A 20,976-nucleotide genomic window follows, 5' to 3' on the forward strand; every position below is an offset into this window, starting at 1 on the left:
TCCAAAAATTTCGGCATTTAAGACGATTAAACTGCTTTTGAAAGTGCAATTGTGAAAGAATAGCCCCTTCATTATCGGTATATTGTTTAGACAGCGGTGACTCATAGACTGGTAAGGCAGAAAACCCGTTTTAAAGTCGGCAGTTTTGCGTTCTTTACTACAAACCAAGTGAGACACTGCCATAAGGACCGAAAAATTTTAATTTTCGCAAAATACTTAGTTTCTTAATTGTCCTAACAAGCATTTCATGAGACACTTCTTTGTCCAGGTTCAAAATGAAATTAATAATAAAACTCTCGGGTTAATAAATTTTATATTTTTCAGTTAAATAATAGGCAAAATAAACATTTTCTCTCTAATTAAATCACAAAATTATATCACTCTCTGGTTCCAAATACGCCCCCTACACACACCACCTACATTTAAGCGAAGCACACTTCACATTATACAGTGTGTTAATTCACATACTACAGGGATTTTTGTCATTATCAGAAATAGATAGGATCCTCTCTCTGAAAATTGTCTTTAAAATTCATCAAATTTTTTTCCATTGAGCGAATGCCCCGTCTTCGATAATAATGGAAATACCTGCAGTGTGAGCACGAGAACAGGACACACTCGATAGTTATCTAATAATGTTGTTATGCAAATAATGTTATATAGTGTTGTTATGATTTGAGATCCAGCTATAGGAAATATGGAACAGATTTAAATTGCTGTAACAACTTCCATTAACCGTCAAACACCCAGCTACCCCTACCTATATACTTTTAATCCTTAATTACCAAATTCTTAATTTCAAAAATTACCTATTAATCGTTTGAATTGCAGAAAACAAGGTTTGTCACTCACAATAACCCTCCAAGCAAAAATACCATACTCTTTTGTAATATAATTAAAACTGTATATAAATACAAAAGTCAAAACCCATGGCAATGGCAAAACACTAATAATTAGGGTCCGCTCTACGCACCTCAGACTGCAAATTTCGCACAAGATTTGGCAATAATTAGTTCAAAGACTTCATGCGCAGCTTTTTCTTCTTTTTACGGTCAATCTTACCAAGCTCGGTGGCACTTACCAACCTCCTTAGAGTTTGCTTTTTGAATTTGGTCTTCAGTGGGTTCTTAGTGAAATTGGGGATTCGAAAGCTGCCCTGTTTGCTGGTGCTCGGCTCGGCGGGCGACTTGTTACGAATAAAATGGGCTGAAGTAGCCACCTTGGATTTGTGGGTAAAGACTGTGGCTTTAGACGTGGGGGCGTCCCAAGATACCACCAAATTATCGTCAAACTCCTCGCTGTCTTTGTTCTTGTACTTGGCAATCATGGTTTTGCCCTCTGGGTTTTTGATGAAGCATATCTCTCTCAAGTGTAACTCGTCCTCCTTTTCTTTATCTTGAAGTTGGGGCTCTGCTTTGGGGTTTGTCTGTGGTGGTTTTTTGCCTTTTCCAACTTTAGTTTGCAGTTTTTCACTAGACGCCGCGTTCTTCGTCTTCAAGCAAATGTCTTTCCTGCTTTTGGATCTGAACGGTCGGTTGAGTTTGACCGAGGATTTCGAGCAGCTCGGCAGGCTCAAAGCGGCGTGGCAAGCCAGGTTCTCCTTGCGTTCCACCGGCACTGAAGTCCTGGATTTGTTCAACTGTTTGACCGACTTTCGCACCGACGCTCTGGGTCGCTGCACGGCTCGCCCTTTGCCCTGAAGCAATAACAAACTTACCAACTTTATTACATTGTACGTTACAAAAAGGTGTTCTGCCTTTTTCTTCGATTATACAGTTTAAAATTGGGAAGGATGTGACGTAACGGCGATGTTATACCTCAAGAGGAGCTGCCAAAGAAAAAAATATACAGTGCGTCAATTAAATGAAAATTTGTTCCTTTAAAATATCTCTGGACTGGGAATGAGATATTTCTTGGAACATACGAAACAAGCGGCAACACAAACTTGTAAAACAACTAAAACAAAATGGTTATTAAAACTTTAATTAAAAAAGCTATAGGTATAAAAAAATACATGAGATTCTTGAAATGGTTAAGCGCCATGAAGACCGCCAATCTAATACCTAAAATCTACAAGAATTTAATCACAGGTTAGCTACAATAATTCGAGCAAAATGTCTTGCTCAAATTGAATACAATAGTATTGGCAAAAAGAGAACAGAAGTTTAGGCAAAGGCCGGAACATTTACGACACAGTACACGTAGTTATGTGAACGGGAATGTCATCGACATTATCATTGTCAAGTACCTGATTTTGGGCCTGAGAGGGGGTGCGCATTCGCGACAGTTTCGGCCGGGCATCTCCGAAATTGTTGGAGCAGCAACTCGTGCGCAGCCACTCCCTGAGACCACCCAAATTGTGAAACTCCGAATTTGGCAGACGGGACAACGGATTGTGACCGGTGAGGTCCAAAATGGAGGCACCCAAAGACCGACCCACCTAATCGTAATTTTAAAAGCATGTCGATTACTTTTGATGAGAACGAGCACTCGCACCAGTCCACATTCAGTTTATAAAAGCTATCTGCGTCTGTTTAACATTTTACTAAACATCATAATGAAACAAGGAAAAAATAGGCCATATTGCTGCATTGAGTGAGCACTGGTGCAAATAGCTCAAACGTTCAGTTACCTCTTCGAATATCTGAGGGGTGTATTTGGGCGGTACGGATAAAGTGTGGACTTTGCCGGAATTTTCCTTCACGGTGGGCGGCAACACGTTCACCAATCTACCAGTATTGTAGTTACATTCTAAGGTGTAGCTCTTGATGATTCCGGTAAGGGAGAGAACAGCCACTCTACCTGAGCCGGCCCTGCTCATTCCATCTCGTTTATCCCTGAAAACATTTTGATATTCAATAAACATTAGAATTTAAACGTTGTATAGTGTTTTAAAGCCAATTCGTATTTGAAAACTTAATAGTTTTGACTAGCTATTTTTCTCTCAAAATCAAAGTGAAGATGTATGGAAATCATCTCTTTGGCATCTAAATAAGCATACAACGCCCTATAATACAATTTTTCCAAGAAATACAAATATTATCTTAAGGCGTAGAATGTGTAACTAACATCTGGCAATGGCAATGTATTCTGTATAATACTTGTGCCAGACACAATTATAAAACCGTCAAGTATCGTATCTTTTCTTACCGGAGATACATATTCCTCTCAGTGAAATTGCACCCTTGAAAATGGAAATGATGATTGTTCAATCCCATCAACTTAGGCAGCAGCATACACTCGACCCGCCTCTCCAAGTCATCAAAATGGTTCCCATACATGAAAATGCCCTTTTTTGAGGCGTGTCCGTGCAGGTCCAGGTACAGAAACAGACCGGACTCGTTGGCATTGACGTCACCGTGATTGCCCACCGTAACGTGTTCTTCGAATTTGACCTCTTCATTAGTCTCTGTGTGAGTCAACTTGCAGCCGCACTGCCGGCAGAAATTATGCCCTAAAGAACGCGAAGGCTGGTTAAAGGTGGGCACTAAAGTTGAGATTCCCGGCATCGTTTTCTCCAGCTTGAGGATGCTCGCCTTACATTTGGTGCACCAGGAGATACTGCTGTTGGACTGTTCTTCATTTAGGGACATGTTAGAGAGTTTATGCAAGTGCTCATTATCGTGATTCGCTGAAGGGTTGTGTTGGCAAATCTCGCATTTGGGGATCTTATCTTCCTTTTCCTCTCCAAAATGGTGGTACCTAAGGCCAATCAGTCAGAAAACACTCGATTTTTATCACACAAAATTACTACCTAATTAAGCTTCTTGCAGCGAAAATTGAGGGGTGCTCCGTAAGGGTGGGGTTGAGGTAAATTCTATTCAAGTTCACACCTCTTGTGTCAGTTCTGTAATGCCCATTGGCTACTCCATCAGGGTTTAAAAATGGAATGAGTTTGAACACATAGTGTTTTCTTAAGATTTGAGCCTGCAAGTCGTCTTTGTTTAGCAGGAAATTGAGAATTCCGTTGAAAACAAAGGAAGAAGGGGTTTCGCCTGGGTGCACCCGGGCTGAGACAAAAATCACCTAAAATTCCCATTTTCATTTTTATTAAAATGGTATGGTGCATAAAAGAAATAGACACTTAGAGGTTGTATCCTGTAGCAGTTAGTCACATAAATTATTTACCCTTGTCTTACATCATACCTTCTTCCCAATAAACTTATGGGGCCTCTCCTCATCTATACAGGGAAACAAGCTTTTCAATCTGGGCTCTCGTTCAGTGGTAATACCATGAAAAGAGGATAATGTGATCAAATCCACATTGCGTCCTTCCAAAGAATGACATACAGTTTCATGCACATAATAAATATCATCTTCAGCAATAGGCTGGATAGAAAAGTGCTTGGCATCAATGTTGTGTAACATTTTCTGCAATTCAGAATAGGCAAAAGGATACGTGAAGGCAAAATATGTACAACTCTCCAGATTTTCTGGTGTCCGAAATTTGAAAGATAAAGTGAAAATATCTTCATTTATCTAAAAAATATATAGACAACTATAGGAATTCCTAGAACTTTTTTAAGAAAAACTTTACACTATATACAGGCTTATCTTGAACTCGTTCCCATTTGGGCCTCCCAGGCATGATTCTGAACACAGGAGCCATGCCCTGACTGTACATTTTTCCCTGTCTGTTTAAATCCACCAAATTAAGTTTGACAAGCAGACCTGGTCGGGGAGCTGCAATAAGGGCAAGAATAAAAGTTGATTTGTAAGATTGAAAATTGAAAATTTACCTTTAATGCCAAAATAAAACCACGTTCTATTTCCATTTTCAAATTCTGTTCCATTACAGTCTGGTTTGGTCCAAAGATTGAATTCGGCATCAGGAATTTCGATTGCGATTTTATTGCTGCTGGTGGAGCTTTGTTTAGAAACAGCTGAAAAGTTTGTAGGAATGAGAAAAAAATTGCTATGAGGGAAATCTTATTTTCCACACAAGAGCAATTTACTGACCGACGTCCCGAAATGGGGCCACGCCATTGGCGGAAGGCAGAATTTCACCTATATCGTAGGAAAGAAAATTGGGTAATTGTTAACTCTCCTGATAGAGAATTTTGGTAAAAAATCACGAAATGCAATACTTTACATCTCCATAACTGCTTTAATAAACTGAATTACATATTGACACCTTTATCAGCAATTTCCTCAGGTGGGAAAATTTTCTGTTTAGCTCTGTTAAAAAAGTATTGAGATTTAGTTTAGTTTCCCAATATATATAATTACAAAAGTCAGTTGTAGATTTCTGACTTTATTGCAAATTGTGATTCACATTGCAATTGACATCAGAAATAAATCTATTTCTGAAGTCAACCATTGATTTTATGCACCTCGAGTCCTTGGAATATAGAGAGAAATGGAAGGCACAGTCTGATCTTCTAGGTCACCTTGTAAGGGCAGTAGCAAGCCCATTCATGACAAATATAATCTACTGTCTACCAAATATGTAAATCTATTTGAAACATTAACCAATGCAGGTTTTTATTAACTTACCCGTTTCACTATTTGAAACAAATTCCACTCTTGCCAGGTTTGCCGAATCAAAGTCATTGTGGAAAGTAAATTGGGCACAATTAATGCCATCCATCTCACAAGGGATTTGTTACAGGATTGCACATTATTTTTGTGTATATTGGTGGGAAAACTGTCTGAAAAGTGAGATTCTTTTGTGCCTGAGGAATGCTAAGGTCATAGAGAACAAAGCGATTGACCTAGAAACCTGTTTTTTTTCACAAATTTGAGGAATGGAAATGAGTTAATTAAAGGGGTTGTTAATAAAGGGGGTAAATTGGTTGTAAATTAGGGTGAAAGCCTACACATTTTGTTTAGGGGGTTGTGACAATAAACAGCTGATTATTATTTATGTGTATTTAGGTGTCAATTAGAAATATTGTAAATTCCATGAGTCTGATTGCAAATATGTCAAATTTAAAGGCCACAAACCTGTTTAAACGCAGAAATTGTCTATTTTAAATTAAAATATATAGTTTTTCAATAATTTTGTGTCATGACAGACCTGTCAAACTACCACTGACATTTTGTTTTATGTCTTGTCCTGTATCAACAGTCACTTGTTCCCCTCAGTTAAAGATGGCGCCAAAGTTCATTTTTATTGCAGCTACACTATGTGCTCAAGTGCAGGTCTGGGTACAGAAATGACTTGGCAAATAATTTTACTTTTCAAAAAATCATGAACGTTCAAGAACGCCTGCGACAAAAACTGTAAGATGTTTTAGAGTTAACAGACAGAATTTTGCGGGTTATTATAGGTAAAATTAAGATTTTTAGAGGGTTGTTAAAATGTAGAAGATACACAGGAACAACGAGCTGAGCAGGTGAAAGGCCCAGTAAGTAATGTGGAAGAGGCTTGTGAGGATTAAAGTCGTCATTTGGAAATCATTAAGAATGCATTAATTGGCTTTGAAAATGTTGGTTTGAATCAATGAAAAAGTAACAACAAAATGAGCCAATACATGGAATAAATGGATAAAAAATTTTTAAATTTTCGGACACAATTACTATAAAAGTACTTTCTGCGGATGCGTGAGTGTGTCGCAAATTAATGTTTGCTTGCAAGTTTCCATATTATAATTTTAATATTTACGTCATACTCGTCGTATCTCCTTCTGCATAAACGATAAAAATTCGGAACTTGGACTATTTTGCGTAGAAATCAAATCTTCCATTCAACTGATGCAAGTACTTACCAACTCTCATTTAATTTCGCTCTATTGGATTCCTAGAGGTCGATTTTTAGAGCGGATTATTTTCTTAATTTACATACTGTCACAGTAAACGAGTTCTTTTAACTGGAATTGGGTTTGGTGAAATTTTAAACATGATCGAGTAAACGTTGATTTTGCTTGTAAAACACGAAATTTTATGGTTCGCTCGTTTTGTTTACCTTAAAACGTATTTAAGTACGGCCTTGATAAGCTGAGCTGCTAATAATTAAAGTGAGCGAATATAGAGCGAGCATTAGGAGCGGTTCGTCGCTTTAATCTTAGCTGTGCATATTTAATTGATTTAATCTTGTTTTGTCTCTGCAACTGAACATTATAATTAATTGTTACAAGACATCATTTGATCTGTTCGAGCACTCGGAATGCGTGTATCTGCAGCTAGCTACCGGGCAGTAGCAACACTTCGAACCAAATCCTAGGGGTAACACGGTAGATTCCTACCTTACCGACCGTGACGGAGACTTTTTGGTTTTCGAAGAATAAAAAAATGCGACAGAAATTTCGCCACGGAAGTTATCAGTCACTTCAACTCTCAATCCCTGGGCATTTTTCAGTTGATGCAGCCTTTCTGGGCGTTTAATTGAGGTGTTTTAAATCCCCCGTGGCAGCATCGAACCCAGTGTGCAACCCCCATAGTGAAAATCGCCATAAAATTATTTCAAAGGTTTTATTTGATTTACGTCGTGTTTTGAAGGAGGCCATCTTTGCAGTCGACGGAGAGGTCCTTGACTGACCGTTTCATTGTCTGGTGGAAAATCCAGTGTTTATTCCACACACAGAGAACCAAATGGCTTTAAAGCGAATTAATAAGGTAGGATGCAGTGTTCTACGTGCTGAATGTGAAATATTTCGAGTCCCGCTTGTATTTTCCCTCGGAGAAAAACGCCCTCGAGTTGTGAAATGCTATCTGAAGGATTTCAACGTGAGAAACTAGCTGTAAATCGGGCGATTCTAGCACATTTTTCGTCTCACAATTATATTGAAAGTCTCCAAAGTAAAAAAATTACTACTGAGAAAAAGTTTTAAAAAATGCATAAATACATACAAAACAAAAACATCCCTACATGAAACGGAAAAATGTTTCTAAAAGATATTCCTTAAATCATTCATGTGTTGACGTACTGAAGAAAGTATTAAATCAGCCCCTCTAAAATTAAGTCCAATAATTTGTCATTACAAGTGCCCATGCACATGTTTCTAACCTCACCATCTGACTTTCAAGTTTCTATTATTAAATCGGGAGGTTTTGTTTCAAGGTGGTTCACCAGTTTTGTGCCCTGTTTTAGGAACTACAAGACCTTGGAAGGGACCCTCCAGCACAATGTTCAGCAGGACCTGTTGGCGATGACTGTAAGTGGAAAAATTTATATTTACATCAGTCGATGTTTGGAAATGATACTTGTTTCTGGGTCTTTATGGTCAATCCTCATGAATATAAAAGTGAGGTGTAATCTACTATTAGAAGAAAAATCAAGCCATTTCAATGGTTTCACTTTTTATGTCTTTCATAGCTTTATTTCGTAGTTAAAAAAAAAAAAAATTTGTGCTTAGAGAAGAGCTTGGTTGTTCCTTAGAGGAAGGTTGCATTGGTGTATTTTACTTGGTGAGAGTCATTTTCAACCATTTTAAAGCGTCAATTTAATTTTATTTAAATTTTTTTAGTGGCTCCAACTTTGTTTATAGATTTGCAAGAGTTTGCAGAGACAATTATTACATCTCCAATTCCACATTGATTGCAAAAGAATTTTGTTACTTTTTTTGCTGGTGGTGTCGATAAACTCTTGAGCAACAACTTACTCTTGAATACTGATATGACTAAAAGTGAAATTTTGTGTCATTCAGTGCACAGTAGTTGTGAACCATCTTTTGACTGCTTCATATTACTGCAGATTATTTACATCCTACACTGTGTGATATTTGAAACAAATCAGTTTAAACATGCTTAAATGGCATCCCCATTTTGATTCTTGAAAAAGTTTAGAATTCATAGGTCCACTACTAGGTTATCTTTTAAATAGATCCTTATCTCAAAAAACTATGGAAATGAACTTAAGATGAAAAACATAACTAGACTGAGAATAAACAAGGAGAGCACAGACGTTTTAAGAAGTTTAGCTTAGTAAAATAACATCTGCAACTGGTTCTTGAATAAATCCCAATACTTCTAATAATCCTTTGCAAGATAAAAATGCCTGTAGCTTCCTTTGCCAAGCTTCAAAGTAATATTCCATATGATATAACTAACTAAATTCAAAACAAATAGATCGTTTAAAAGGCATTTATTGACAAAACCTCACAAAGTCTACATATTAAGACAGAGTAGCTGTATAATATTGATTCCAGTCTTAAGGCATGACCTCAAGCGAAATAGGGGGTTAAAAAATCTTATTTCCTCATTAAATAGTATAGATTTGTCTTACATTTTAACATATGGTGACTCACTTTGGGATCTTTTTAGAATTGAGATAGGTCCAGTTATGTTGGTATTTAAGTTAAAGAATTTTCCTCATACATTTAATAATTTATATATGAGATAGATAGAAGGTGTCCGTTGTGGAATAGTTGATTGGATGGGGTACATCCCCAATTCATGAAATCTAAACTCAAATTGTAAATACTCGAGTAATATTTTTGTCTTGAATACAAACAAAATGGGTGCATTCTGTTACTAAATTTTGATTTTTGTTATAGGGGAGGACCCTGTATTTTTATACCATTAAAAAATATATTAACATTTTTTTTTAGTAATAGTTAGCTTATTGTCATTGAAGCAATACTCATGATTGTACGGTATTATTTAGAAAATTAAATAAGTGCAAAAACCGTCACTCATTGCTTTGACAGTATGCTTTACTTCTTTCTAGTTTCATAACTTGCTTTAAAAAGTGTGCTTCAGAGCAAAGCTTTTATATTTGACATTGTTTTAGGATTTCTTGAACACAATGAGCTTTATGCTATGGTGAAAGGTACATTACCAAGATATGTTATAAAATGATCGACCTTCTCTTCTGTCATTGCTTTATTATGAGATTTTCTAACGTGTTAGATTAAGACAGATAGCTCTAGGCGGCCATTTTTATGCTTACACAAACGTCATTATTATTCTTTGTTAATTATTGTATGTTTTATTTTCAGTATTTCATTGGCAAGCCACAATTATGGGACCAGTAAGTATTATGTTAATCTGCCACATATCAAGTAACAGGTTTTAATGGTTTGAATTCAATTCAATAATTTCATCCAAATCACCATGTGGTTAAATTGGTTTAATTGGCATGATTTGATGTCACTTTAGCTGAGTTTTAACTATTATAATCTAGTCGGTTTTTGTGTCTTTTTCAGCCGGATAGTCCATACCAAGGTGGCGTATTTTTCTTAACAATTCACTTTCCCACAGACTACCCGTTTAAGCCCCCCAAAGTGGCTTTCACGACAAGAATCTACCACCCAAATATAAATAGTAATGGTAGTATCTGCCTTGATATTTTAAGGTCTCAGTGGTCTCCAGCCTTAACTATTTCAAAAGGTGAGTTATACTATCAGTTTTTTGGTTATTTTTGGTATATGTGTGGTATTTTTAAACTTTCGGAAATGAGCTTAGAGTAATTTGTTACATCATCACTATATGAGTTTACCTTTATTTTTAATTTAAAGATTTGCCTCACAGGTCACATCAAAACTACAAATTTCCTTCTTTTTAATTTCGGGAGTTTCTTTGACCCACGTACAGTTCTTTTATCGATACGTTAATGTGGAATATCCAGATTAAAAGTGCATGGTACTGTGAAACTATCAAATCATTTCCTGCATTGTTTATGTAGAGAGAAGCTCTTTGTTTTTGTCACGTCGTTAATGCACAGTCATAATAAGGATTGTTGGAATGTATAAAGTGTTTAAAGTTTTCCCTTTCTTATTGTGTGTGTAATGACGATCTCTCTTTCTAGTTTATGATGAGTCTAAGTCTTGTCCATGCTCTTAGCCCAGCATCATTTTTATACATTCTCATTTTTTCCCCTACTAAGAGATCACTAAGTGGAATACCCTCCATCACCATTACGACTTCAGAAAGCATTATTCCGTGAAAATTATCAATTTTGATGAAATCCATTGTAAAGCACCAACTTATGTGAAATAGATTTTTCTCTGCATTTCCTGTGAATTGGATCCTACAAAGTCTCTTCAAAAGAGACTGGAAATTTCGAATTTAAAAAGATATCAATGAAAAATCTTTTGTGCCATATTGTTATATCATTGAATTTTACATAAAATTTGGAACATCCTGCATAGTAGTGCTTAAATTCTGTTTTTGTTGTTCTAGTACTGTTGTCAATCTGCTCACTGCTGTGTGATCCGAACCCCGACGACCCTCTAGTTCCCGAAATCGCTAGGATATACAAGACAGATCGCGAGAAATACAATGAATTGGCGCGCGAGTGGACTCGCAAGTACGCTATGTGATGGCCCGGCCCCCAAATCACCACTACACCTAATTAGATGGTAAACAAAACAAAACGCAAAACTTATTCAACAACACAGTTATCAACAACAATGGAAGGGGATCGGCTCAGTCTCATCAGTAAACGTCTTATAATTTGTACATTTTTTTTTGCGCTTCGCGCTCCCGGACTGTCGCCACGTTATAATTAACAACCCAAATAGTTTCTTTGGTTCTGATCCTTTAAATATAAATGTGGTTGTAAGGAGTGGATTTTTGTTCCTGGCCCGCACGGCGATGAAGATGTTTCAGAAGCGAAAACCGTTCTAAACGTTTTCGGTAGCCTGGCGTGTTCGGTCCGGCCCGGGTCCCGGATTGACCCTACCGTTAGGGCGTAACATACACTTATTACTGTATTATTAAATCAAATATTGTTAGTTAAATTAATACTGTAGGTTTTGTGGTTCTGCTAGGTATATTATGAGATAGAAATAAACTTGCGATTTTTCAACAACTGCACGCGTTCTTAGGTTTTCCACCTCCTGATGTCTCCCTCATTCATTTCATTGGGACTCATTTTACTTCACTCAGGGAGACATCTTCGAGGCGCAATTGTTAACGTCATCAAGAGTGCAGACGTCAATCTTTTTTTTACTTTCACTGAAATGTAGAAATATGGTAAATCTTCGTGAGTGTCAAAATGACAGTGCAACTGCCATTTTAACTCAAAGGGAGCCATTCCACTGGTTCAAAAAATACCACATCGGTCAAATAAATATTTTTCATCAGTGGAATGACGTTACGCCAGTCGTTGTGACGCCCATGAAAGTCTACCATCGTTGGCGAGCAAGATTGGGTACCAAACGTGGATAATTCCGGGACCCCGACGCGCTGACTCCTGCCCAATCCCTTCGTAAATTCTTTTTTTTAGTTTGGCCTTGAATGCTGTCGAAAGACCTCTGTAAAATAATTATAAAATTTTAGAATACATATTTATATTTGCCCTCTTCAGTGATTTTATTAAATTATGTTTAAACTCTGATTTGATGGTTGTTTCTTTTTGAGACTTTCGGAATGGCTAAAATAATTCTTGGTGGGTAAATAAAAAAATTCGGCAGTTTTTCTTTCCGGTGTTTCATTCATGTATCTGTGGCGAAAGAGCGGTGCTACTATTGTCAGGAAAATTGTACTAATCTTAACAATTTTCTCGAGACTAAACTAAGAAACAATTCCTTTACCGCGATTAAGAAAATGATACTTTATTGACAAATGGCAAAGTACGCTGTGATACTGAATACAATAGATTAGTTTAAAAATTGGGGACCTATAGAAGTACCATCTGCAAAGAAAAGACTGCTTGTACTCAGTAATCAATATTTATATAGGTTTAATTATCCTTAGTTGCATGGAAAATACATTAACGTAATGTTATCTATGTCTTACTACAGCAAGAAAAACCTTTCCATCAAAATATTTCTAATATTTTTTGCTGCACCATCTAAACGTGACTAGCAAAACTAAAAGTTGTACGATAGAGGAATTTGTCTTTGTTTAACAGTTGGTGCTGCGTATGCTGTTCAGGTAGCGCGATCAGTCAGGAAAAAATGAAGTGACGTCACAAACGACGGAATACTGATGCACACAGGATTTTTTCCACCTCTACGAGCAGGGCCTCGATAAAAAAGGTGGTTCATGTTTTTCAGACAGGGCAGCATTTCCTAATAGTTCTTGAATCGGCCTTTGAAAAATCAATAACGTTCATACACATACAGTAAAATTTTACTGCAATTTAACATTTGCTATCAGGAGAGCAGCAGTGTGAGGAAGTATATTTAGCTCCTGATAGTTCTTGAAACAGCCCTCAAAGAGTCAATATCGCTCATACACATACATATAGGAAATTTTACTTGATTTAACACTTCATATTAGGATTGCAGAAGGGAGAGGAGGTATACTTAGCTCCTGATAGTTCTTGAGCTGGCCCTCGAAGAACCAATATCGCTTATACATACGCGGCGAATTTTAGTCTTAATAATTAATAGGACAACTCTCAGTTTGGCTAGTAGCACCTAGATGGCTCCGCAAAAAAATACAGAAATATGTTCGTAGAAAGGCCTTATTTACCTTAGAAGCTTATAGAAAATGCCACGTTAAAATATTTTTCTTAATTTTCTTATATTTTTTCAAATAGTGAAAACATTCCAAATTTTAATTTCGCAACATTATAACTTTATAACTAAAGGAAATATTTAACGCCACTGTGGTGTATTTGCATAATTTTCTCACTACTAAAATATTTGGTTAAAATATTTGAGGGAATCGATATATTACAAAATCGTACAAAAATATCAACGGCTACTCCTCATAGTGCGTACCACCCACTTAAAATTTCAAAATCCAATTCCTTTCCTCAACATGGTTAACAAAAGAACTGAAAATAGAAATTATAAAATGTACATTGTCAATAAAGAATAAACGCCCATAAATATATAAAAACGAAGAATTTTCATCAATCTGGACTAGCTGTTGTTCTTCAACAATTTGAGCTGATATTTATATTTCTCGACTTCATCCTCCTTTTTCTTCAATTTCGATTTATACTCTTCTATGGTTCTTTTTGCCTCTTCTAATTCTTCCAAGACGAGATCTAATTCCGTGCTGGATTTTTCGATGCTTTGCACCTAAAATCATATATTGTAAAAAAATTACAAAATACAGGGTGTCCGGAAGTTATGTTGAAATATTTTGGGAGGAGATTCTAAAGATTAAAATAATAAAAATACGTTCTTATATACATACCCTAAAAATTGCTTCTTAAGGGGAGAAGTCTAAAGATTGGTTTTCACAGTATTTTCGACACGGTTTGTGCTAAAATTATTAAATTTGATATACTATAATAAGTTGGAATGGGAATTTTTTTTTGTGTGTTAATAATTGCAGATTTTAGTCAGGGACGTCACATACAGAGGTTTTCTTATGTAAATGTTGCTCTAACTTTTTAGTTTATTATATTTCTTAATTTTTGGAAATCAAATTACTGAATCCCAGATTTTTTTAAAATAAAAAAGGTCCATTTACTTCAAGATGTTACAATAAACAGTTTTCCAAAAAATAAGTTTCTATAAACCGATGCACGATTACATGCACATCGAAATCTACAAAGAAAAGAATTAGAGAATGCATTGAGATGAATGTAGGCTATTTTCAACATTTATTATGAATAAGTGATAAATCCTTAATAATATTAGCCTTGTTATTGCTGGCTAATAAAAAAATATTTCTCTTACAAGGATGCCTACTATGTTTAAGATGCATTTCGATGTCCATGTAATCGTGCATCTCTTCATAAAAACCCATTTTTCTAGAAAGCAATCTATCCTCAGGAGATGAAATAAGAGGACCTTTTTTATTCAAAAATATTTGCGATTCACTAATTTGATTTCAAAAATAATGAAATGTCACAAACAAAATAGTTAGGGCAACATTTACCTAAGAGACCCCCTGTATGTGGCACTGCTGACTAAAATCTGCAATTATTAACACAAAAAAGTTTTCCCATTCCAACTTATTACAACATACCGAATTTCATAATTTTAGCACAAACCGTGTCGAAAATACTACGAAAAACAATATTCAGAGCTTCCTCTTTAAGAAACATTTTTTGATGTATGTTTATAAGAATTATTTTTATTATTTTAATCTTTAGAATCTCCTCCCAAAATATTTCAACGTTATTTTTGGACTCCATGTATAAAGTAAATACCTTCAAGTTATTGCCAAAGGGAGTGGGTTTTTTATTCTTCTTCATAACTACTCTCCGGATATTGGGTCGTCCTGAAATCACTTTCAGATTGTTCGGCAGGACATTTTGAATAAAATTGCCTTTGGTGAGTGCCAAAAACTGATCTAACGTTACTGTGATGGTTCTTTTAGGCGGATTGGGTTTGGGAATGACTTTCTCTTCTTGTTGTTTCACAGTTTTTAGTACTTCCTTTCCCACATCTGAAGCAAAAAAAATTTCTGCATTTAAAAAATATTAAATTTTGAGCATTTACCAGTTAAAACTACTGAATGCCCACTCTCCATTACTGCATTCAGAATATTGGATTCATCACTGTCTATTGGCAACATTGTAATTCCATGCTCTTGCAGAAGCTTCATGGCAGAAAAGTCACCATCTTCTTGAATTAATTGATCAAAAGCTTTAGATTTGCTCAAGAGGGCTTATAATGATTTTTTTTTGTTAGTAAAAGTTACCTTCAGTTGTTGTAACAGAGCATGGATTCTCTGGTGATGATTCAGTGCTTTCTTCACCAATATTTTCTCCTGGAGGTAAAGATTCATCATCAATAACAATAACTGGGTCAGCTATAAACCCAACAAATTAAACTCAATTTATAAATTGGAACTACCAGAAAAAGACCTACAAGTCTGTTTTCCTTCACAATTCTCCTCTGCAGTTTCAATAACATTATTGACCTCATCATCTTCCTGAAGCTGCATTACTAAAGCTTGGGAGGCAGCTTGTGCATCTCCTTCATAAGCTATCAAAAGAACATATGCAAAAACACTTTTTTTTCCGTTAATATTATAACTTTTAATTAATACCTTGCAATAACTCCACTAGCTCCAATTTATTAATCTGATTGGCAATGTCTTGGGGTGTGAGATTGAATTTGTTTTTTGAGGTAGTGCAGGCCCCATTCCTCACCAATAGTTCCACTACAGCTGTATGTCCATTTTGCACTGCCCAATGAAGAGGAGTCATGTGCAGCATATCTGCTGTATTAATATCTGCCCCATATTTAATTAACATCTCTGCGACTTGGTAATTGCCCTCATATGCTGCTAAATGCAATGGAGTTCTATCGACTTTATTCCGTGCATCTTGTGAGATGCCCCCTTTGAGAACCACTTCACATACCTTGAGATTGTTGTTTTGGGCAGCTAAATGCAAGGGAGTTGTGCCCAACTAAATTAAACAATGGTGAAAGTGAAGTAAAGGTAAATTTGAGGTAGTTACCCAGTCAGAGGTGAAAGGGGAGCCTTGAGAAAGTAGGGCCTTGACTTTGTCAGGATCTCCATCCTTGGCAGCTTCTAATAAGTGTTTTCCAAGTTTGTTGATGGTTTGTAGAGTTTGTGAAACAAAAGATGAATTGGCAGCAATACTATGGTCCTTCAGTCAGGAAGCAGCAATTGAGAAATTGATGTTTTTGAAAAGAGATGATTTTCTTACCTCGATATCAGGAAGTGCTTGTAATTTATTGTCTGCAGTTAATATGTATTTGATAGGCCTCACATTTGTTGTCTCTTCTTCCAGATGTCTTTTCATAGCCTGAAATTGCGGCAAAACACATTTTATCCTCTTTGAAAGGGCAACATTTTTTTCACATTTCAAAAACAGGAAAGGGAAGTCCTAAAGCCCTCCATCTTGAAATGTGGATTTCCTTTTCCTGCCCAGAACGGAAGTGACCAATTTGAAAATTGATTAAATGACCAGTTTTTCATTTTTAAGAGAATGTACTTACCAGCTATTTTCGGAATAATTAAACTTTATTAAGAAAACAAAATTAGCAAGTTTTAATAATATATTTAACCTCAAAAACGCGAAATAAATACAAATTACGTGCAAAGTGTCAAACATCGAACCCAAGAGTGCGTTCAGTCATCATACAATCCGAGTGAACCCACTCACAATCACGATGTAGAAAAACGTCACCTAATTGCTAAATTTTCACCGGCAACTTCAGAATGTTCATGTATTTTTATCTACAGAGAATAATTGAGACGTTCGGCGGTCTTGTTTGTAACGTGAACATATCTCTTTTAATTGAATGATATTGTCGAGTGTAACTGTATACACTCGGTGTAGTTTGATTCCTTAACTGCCATAGGCTTAACAAAGACATGAAATTTACTTGGCAATACTGCATCAGTGAACCCTGGAGCTCCATACTTAATTTTATTTTCGTTAAAAGACAATTGTACCGTATTTCTTGAAGTTTTGAGAAATATAAATTTCTGCTTAATTGACACGTCATCCTGACAACCAATTAAAATTATTCAAAGAAACCAAAAGGGTCTAATATGGAGAAAAATACTGATTATGAAACTTTCAAAACACGCACTTCGACGACTGATATCGACCAAGAAACCCCCAATAGGTCTAAAACCAAAAAGCGTATAACATTTTACTTCAGCATTATAACATACTTGGTTTCCAATTACACAATTTTTCAGCCTCATGGGTTACATCCAGTATAGCCGAAGGCCTGGGCAGACAAGAATTCCTGGCAGCCACACTCATAGAGATTATTTTCCATTTAATTTCATTGCTTTTTCTAACAATCTGTAAGTCCAAACTTTTAACAAAGAACCCTACAAAATAGCGCAATTTGCTATAATAGATATATTTAGCAAAACCGATAGCTCAGAGTATTACCTCACCGAGTCATTCAAAAAGGCTTTTGAGGTTGAAGAAGGCCTGGCAGAAGTCATGAATGTGGATAAGTTTTGGGAGGTAAAATTCTCTTCAAAAAAAAGTTTTTCAGGGCTCATAATTTCAGTTTTAGTACATCGACGGAAATGTTTTAACGCAAATTTATGGGGGTCACGAAGTGGAGGCTCTGAGGAAGGAAAAAGGTTTTAATGGAAGTATTATTTACATCCAGGTATATTTTTGTCAATTTTTGGTTTAGGTGAATTAGTTTCTGAGGCGGAAATAGAAGAATCTATTTCATCCAAAGGTAAAATACGTTTCTCTGAGCGGCCTGATTAATAATTTTCAATTTAGAAAGGATTATTCAATCCCCCAACCGTACTTTAGTTATACTTAATGAAAACTTTATCCTGGGAGTCCCAAGAATTAGACAGGTCAAAGTCTCGGACACCTCATGTGAAATTCATGGATTTTTCAGACGATTGTTTGTGCATTGCTACAACATATTTTCGAGTCGTTCAGAAGACAGAGAGACCTTCGGATTGGGAGAACCCACAGCGTAATAACAGCAAATGTGTATAGATACTGTGCTATAGTTTCTATGCTTTTAGATGGGTTTTTAGCGACTCTTCGATCACAAAAAGCTTCGGATACTGGGGTACTTTAACCTCCTACTCAGGGGGTGGATTTTATGTCGATTTCTCTCTCGATCTGAAGACTACAATGAATATTCTGGATACTTTACGCGATAACTTGTGGATCACTCGCGGAACTAGAGCGGCTTTCATTGATTTCAGCGTTTACAACGTTAATATGAATTTGTATTGCATTTGCAAGTACGGGATCTTTGTCCCTTTTCTATTTCTGTCATATTTTTAAAAAATTTAGGTTGATTTTCGAGTTTTTACCTACAGGGGGGGTGACTCCAAGCTACATTTTTTCAACTGCAAATTTAACGCCTTTGTCCACTACTTGGAAATGGACACTCCGGATTTTGTTCTACACATTTTGTGTTTATGCTTTGTTTTGCTCGGCCGAGGAAATTAGAGAGATAATCTACTTTAAAGCAAGATATTTCCTGCGTGTTTGGAATTACGTTGATATTACCGTTATACTGGTACATTCACGCATAAAAATTATCTAATTCTTCATTTCACCTCTTATTAGCTCACCTGTCAAATTGCCATTAGCACTGAATACATGCGAACAGTAATAGTGCCCGACATTAAAGAAACCCTGAATCATCCCGACCACTATGGGAATTTGGAAAGTGCCAAAGTAATAAACCAGGTGATCAAAATAAGTGAGGCTACATTGCTCTTTTTTGTCTATTTGCGCACTTTCAAGTACCTGAATTTTAATCGAAGAATGTCGCAACTGAACAACACCATACGAAAAGTAATAAATTAACATAAATCATTTCGTTTTAAGACATTTTCGTTATTTAGTGCGCTAAAGATATTCTAGGGTTTTCCGTCATGTTCTTTGTGGCCTACTTCGCATATGCAGAGCTTGGGTATTTGGTGTTTGGAAATCAGGTATGAATCATCACAGGAAGTAAATATATTAAAATTTAAAACTATGTTGATAGGTTGAAAGTTTCCGCAGTTTTGGGCAGTCAATGTTCACGCTTTTACGCACAATATTGGGCGATTTCGATTATGAAACCATTCAGAAAGCCAATTCCATTGTGGCTCCTATTTACTTCCTTACTTACATTGTGCTAGTTTTCTTTATTTTACTTGTAAGATAAAATAAAATCTATCAGGCGAGTTAATTGATAACCAAATGTTACGAGTCAAAATTCGGTTTTTAACCAACCACGTGCCAGCAAAACCGGACGGCCATCAGTAAACTCGCCTGGCTTTTCATATACATAATAGATATTTTTGGTTTAGAATATGTTTCTGGCAATTATCAACGACACTTACGCTGATGTAAAAATCGATATCGCAATCGCCTCCAAAGAGATCGAAATGACCGAATACATAGCGGACAGATATCGCAACTTCTTGAAGAAATTTGGATGTAAAGTGAGGAAGGAACAAGAGAAACAGACGATTATTAACACGAATATTGCCCAAATCAGAGACGCACTGGTCAAGTAAAAAAATAATTTTTGGAATAATTATTACACAGTAGTGTTTCTGAAAAATTGAATTATTTAGATTGAACTTCGATGATAGAGAAATTGAAATGTACTTTACGAGATACGATATTAATCCTCTGACCGTTTTGAAGAGGGAGGATATTGAGAGATTTTTTGACAAATTCGGTAAGTTTTTTACTTCTCAATTATTTTCTAGGAAATGACAATGCAGAGTTCTGTTGTTTCTTCTTCAGAATCAGATTTCTGTGAAAATAAATCTAACGAAAAAAGAGATTTGAGGTTAAGAAACTTACTTGTGATTATTCTTCGAATTTGGTTTACTACGTCATCAGGTGCTTTAACAACCACGGCAGGGTTCATCATTTTCAACATTTTATGTTTCCATTGATTTCAGATTGTTGCTCAGTTTTTCTTCACTTTAAGCTTTAAATTAATCACCGCGATGTCATTTTCAATTCTAATCACATTGTGATTTCCTACATCATGACAATATGGTGTCTGAAAATAAATTGATGAAGTTTTACCATTTTTTCCCTCAGCTCAGGAGGAACTGGATAGGAAAAGGGTAGAAACACATGTGGTGAGATGGAAAGATTTCCAAAACCAAAATGACAAGCTAGTGGAATTGGAAAACACTCTCTTAATGGTCGGGGAGAAGGTCCACGAGCTTTTGAGGACGATTGAAACCATGCAAGACAAAGCCAAAGTTAAGGCTTTGTAATTGTAATTTTTTCATTCTTTGATATGTATTTATTTATAAACAAAATGATACTTCGGTATATACATAATATACAGTAGCACAAGCTAATTTTCAGTTCAAAAATTAAATGGAAACTGCTGGAGTTTGAAACCACCAATTGCACTACTATTAATATTGATAACAAATGTATTAATTAAACTATCAATAAGGTGTTTGTTCAGCTACAGTTGTGATGAGCATTCTAAGATATCACAATATAACGTCAATCTGTGGCGAAATTGGGATTTTTTTATGTGTATGTATAAATAGAAACTTTAGTGATACTCTGAGGAGGAAATTGAGTGCTTAAATCGACAATAATGGAGAATAAAAAAGATTTAAAACTGGTATAACTGAGAATATATAATACATAAAAGACATTGCCACTTCTCTAATATCCTATCACAGTTCTAGAAATAATTGAAAATAAATACATTATAAAATGCGTACAACGACCACTTCCGGAGGAAAGTTTTTTAAAATTTAATTTTTGAGTATAACGAAAAC

The 20,976-nt window shown here is 35.8% G+C and overlaps 5 protein-coding genes across 8 annotated transcripts; 3 read left to right on the plus strand and 2 right to left on the minus strand.

Annotated features, from left to right (window-relative positions):
• Window positions 1-296: 296 nt before the first annotated feature.
• Window positions 297-5,971, minus strand: LOC136410171 (cytosolic carboxypeptidase-like protein 5). Of its 3 annotated transcripts, XM_066392202.1 has the most exons (10): window positions 5,497-5,971; window positions 4,740-4,883; window positions 4,538-4,683; window positions 4,147-4,479; window positions 3,755-4,026; window positions 3,542-3,702; window positions 3,151-3,454; window positions 2,633-2,837; window positions 2,249-2,440; window positions 297-1,696 (listed from the first exon to the last, which is right to left on the minus strand). In XM_066392202.1, the coding sequence occupies exons 1-10, from the start codon at window positions 5,588-5,590 to the stop codon at window positions 1,010-1,012; spliced, it is 2,538 nt and encodes an 845-aa protein (XP_066248299.1). In that variant the 5' UTR covers window positions 5,591-5,971; the 3' UTR covers window positions 297-1,009. The 3 variants fall into 3 exon arrangements, with proteins under 3 accessions (XP_066248299.1, XP_066248297.1, XP_066248298.1); XM_066392200.1 differs by having other exon boundaries at window positions 3,151-3,702; XM_066392201.1 differs by lacking the exon at window positions 5,497-5,971 and adding an exon at window positions 5,334-5,454 and having other exon boundaries at window positions 3,151-3,702.
• Window positions 5,972-7,232: 1,261 nt separating this feature from the next.
• Window positions 7,233-12,223, plus strand: eff (ubiquitin-conjugating enzyme E2 eff). Its single transcript, XM_066392570.1, has 5 exons — window positions 7,233-7,557; window positions 8,033-8,096; window positions 9,882-9,913; window positions 10,089-10,272; window positions 11,065-12,223. The coding sequence occupies exons 1-5, from the start codon at window positions 7,534-7,536 to the stop codon at window positions 11,202-11,204; spliced, it is 444 nt and encodes a 147-aa protein (XP_066248667.1). The 5' UTR covers window positions 7,233-7,533; the 3' UTR covers window positions 11,205-12,223.
• A 1,319-nt stretch (window positions 12,224-13,542) lies between these two features.
• On the minus strand, window positions 13,543-17,442 carry LOC136410413 (GA-binding protein subunit beta-1-like). 2 transcript variants are annotated; one of them, XM_066392564.1, is made up of 9 exons: window positions 17,395-17,442; window positions 16,418-16,516; window positions 16,205-16,357; window positions 15,790-16,153; window positions 15,609-15,725; window positions 15,439-15,549; window positions 15,237-15,362; window positions 14,945-15,183; window positions 13,543-13,862 (listed from the first exon to the last, which is right to left on the minus strand). In XM_066392564.1, exons 1-9 carry the CDS (start codon window positions 17,425-17,427, stop codon window positions 13,701-13,703), a joined length of 1,404 nt encoding a protein of 467 aa, XP_066248661.1. In that variant the 5' UTR covers window positions 17,428-17,442; the 3' UTR covers window positions 13,543-13,700. The 2 variants fall into 2 exon arrangements, with proteins under 2 accessions (XP_066248661.1, XP_066248662.1); XM_066392565.1 differs by lacking the exon at window positions 17,395-17,442 and adding an exon at window positions 16,710-16,742.
• LOC136410418 (uncharacterized) lies at window positions 17,256-18,137 on the plus strand. The gene is made up of 4 exons (XM_066392571.1): window positions 17,256-17,362; window positions 17,422-17,532; window positions 17,589-17,701; window positions 17,754-18,137. The coding sequence occupies exons 1-4, from the start codon at window positions 17,269-17,271 to the stop codon at window positions 17,877-17,879; spliced, it is 444 nt and encodes a 147-aa protein (XP_066248668.1). The 5' UTR covers window positions 17,256-17,268; the 3' UTR covers window positions 17,880-18,137.
• Window positions 17,904-20,824, plus strand: LOC136410414 (polycystin-2-like protein 1). The gene is made up of 10 exons (XM_066392566.1): window positions 17,904-17,927; window positions 17,975-18,179; window positions 18,232-18,456; window positions 18,509-18,737; window positions 18,788-19,018; window positions 19,069-19,158; window positions 19,212-19,364; window positions 19,519-19,724; window positions 19,789-19,895; window positions 20,270-20,824. The coding sequence occupies exons 3-10, from the start codon at window positions 18,344-18,346 to the stop codon at window positions 20,449-20,451; spliced, it is 1,311 nt and encodes a 436-aa protein (XP_066248663.1). The 5' UTR covers window positions 17,904-17,927; window positions 17,975-18,179; window positions 18,232-18,343; the 3' UTR covers window positions 20,452-20,824.
• Window positions 20,825-20,976: the final 152 nt, after the last annotated feature.

This window comes from Euwallacea similis, chromosome 8, assembly GCF_039881205.1.
Source record: "Euwallacea similis isolate ESF13 chromosome 8, ESF131.1, whole genome shotgun sequence".
Classification (NCBI taxonomy): domain Eukaryota; kingdom Metazoa; phylum Arthropoda; class Insecta; order Coleoptera; family Curculionidae; genus Euwallacea; species Euwallacea similis.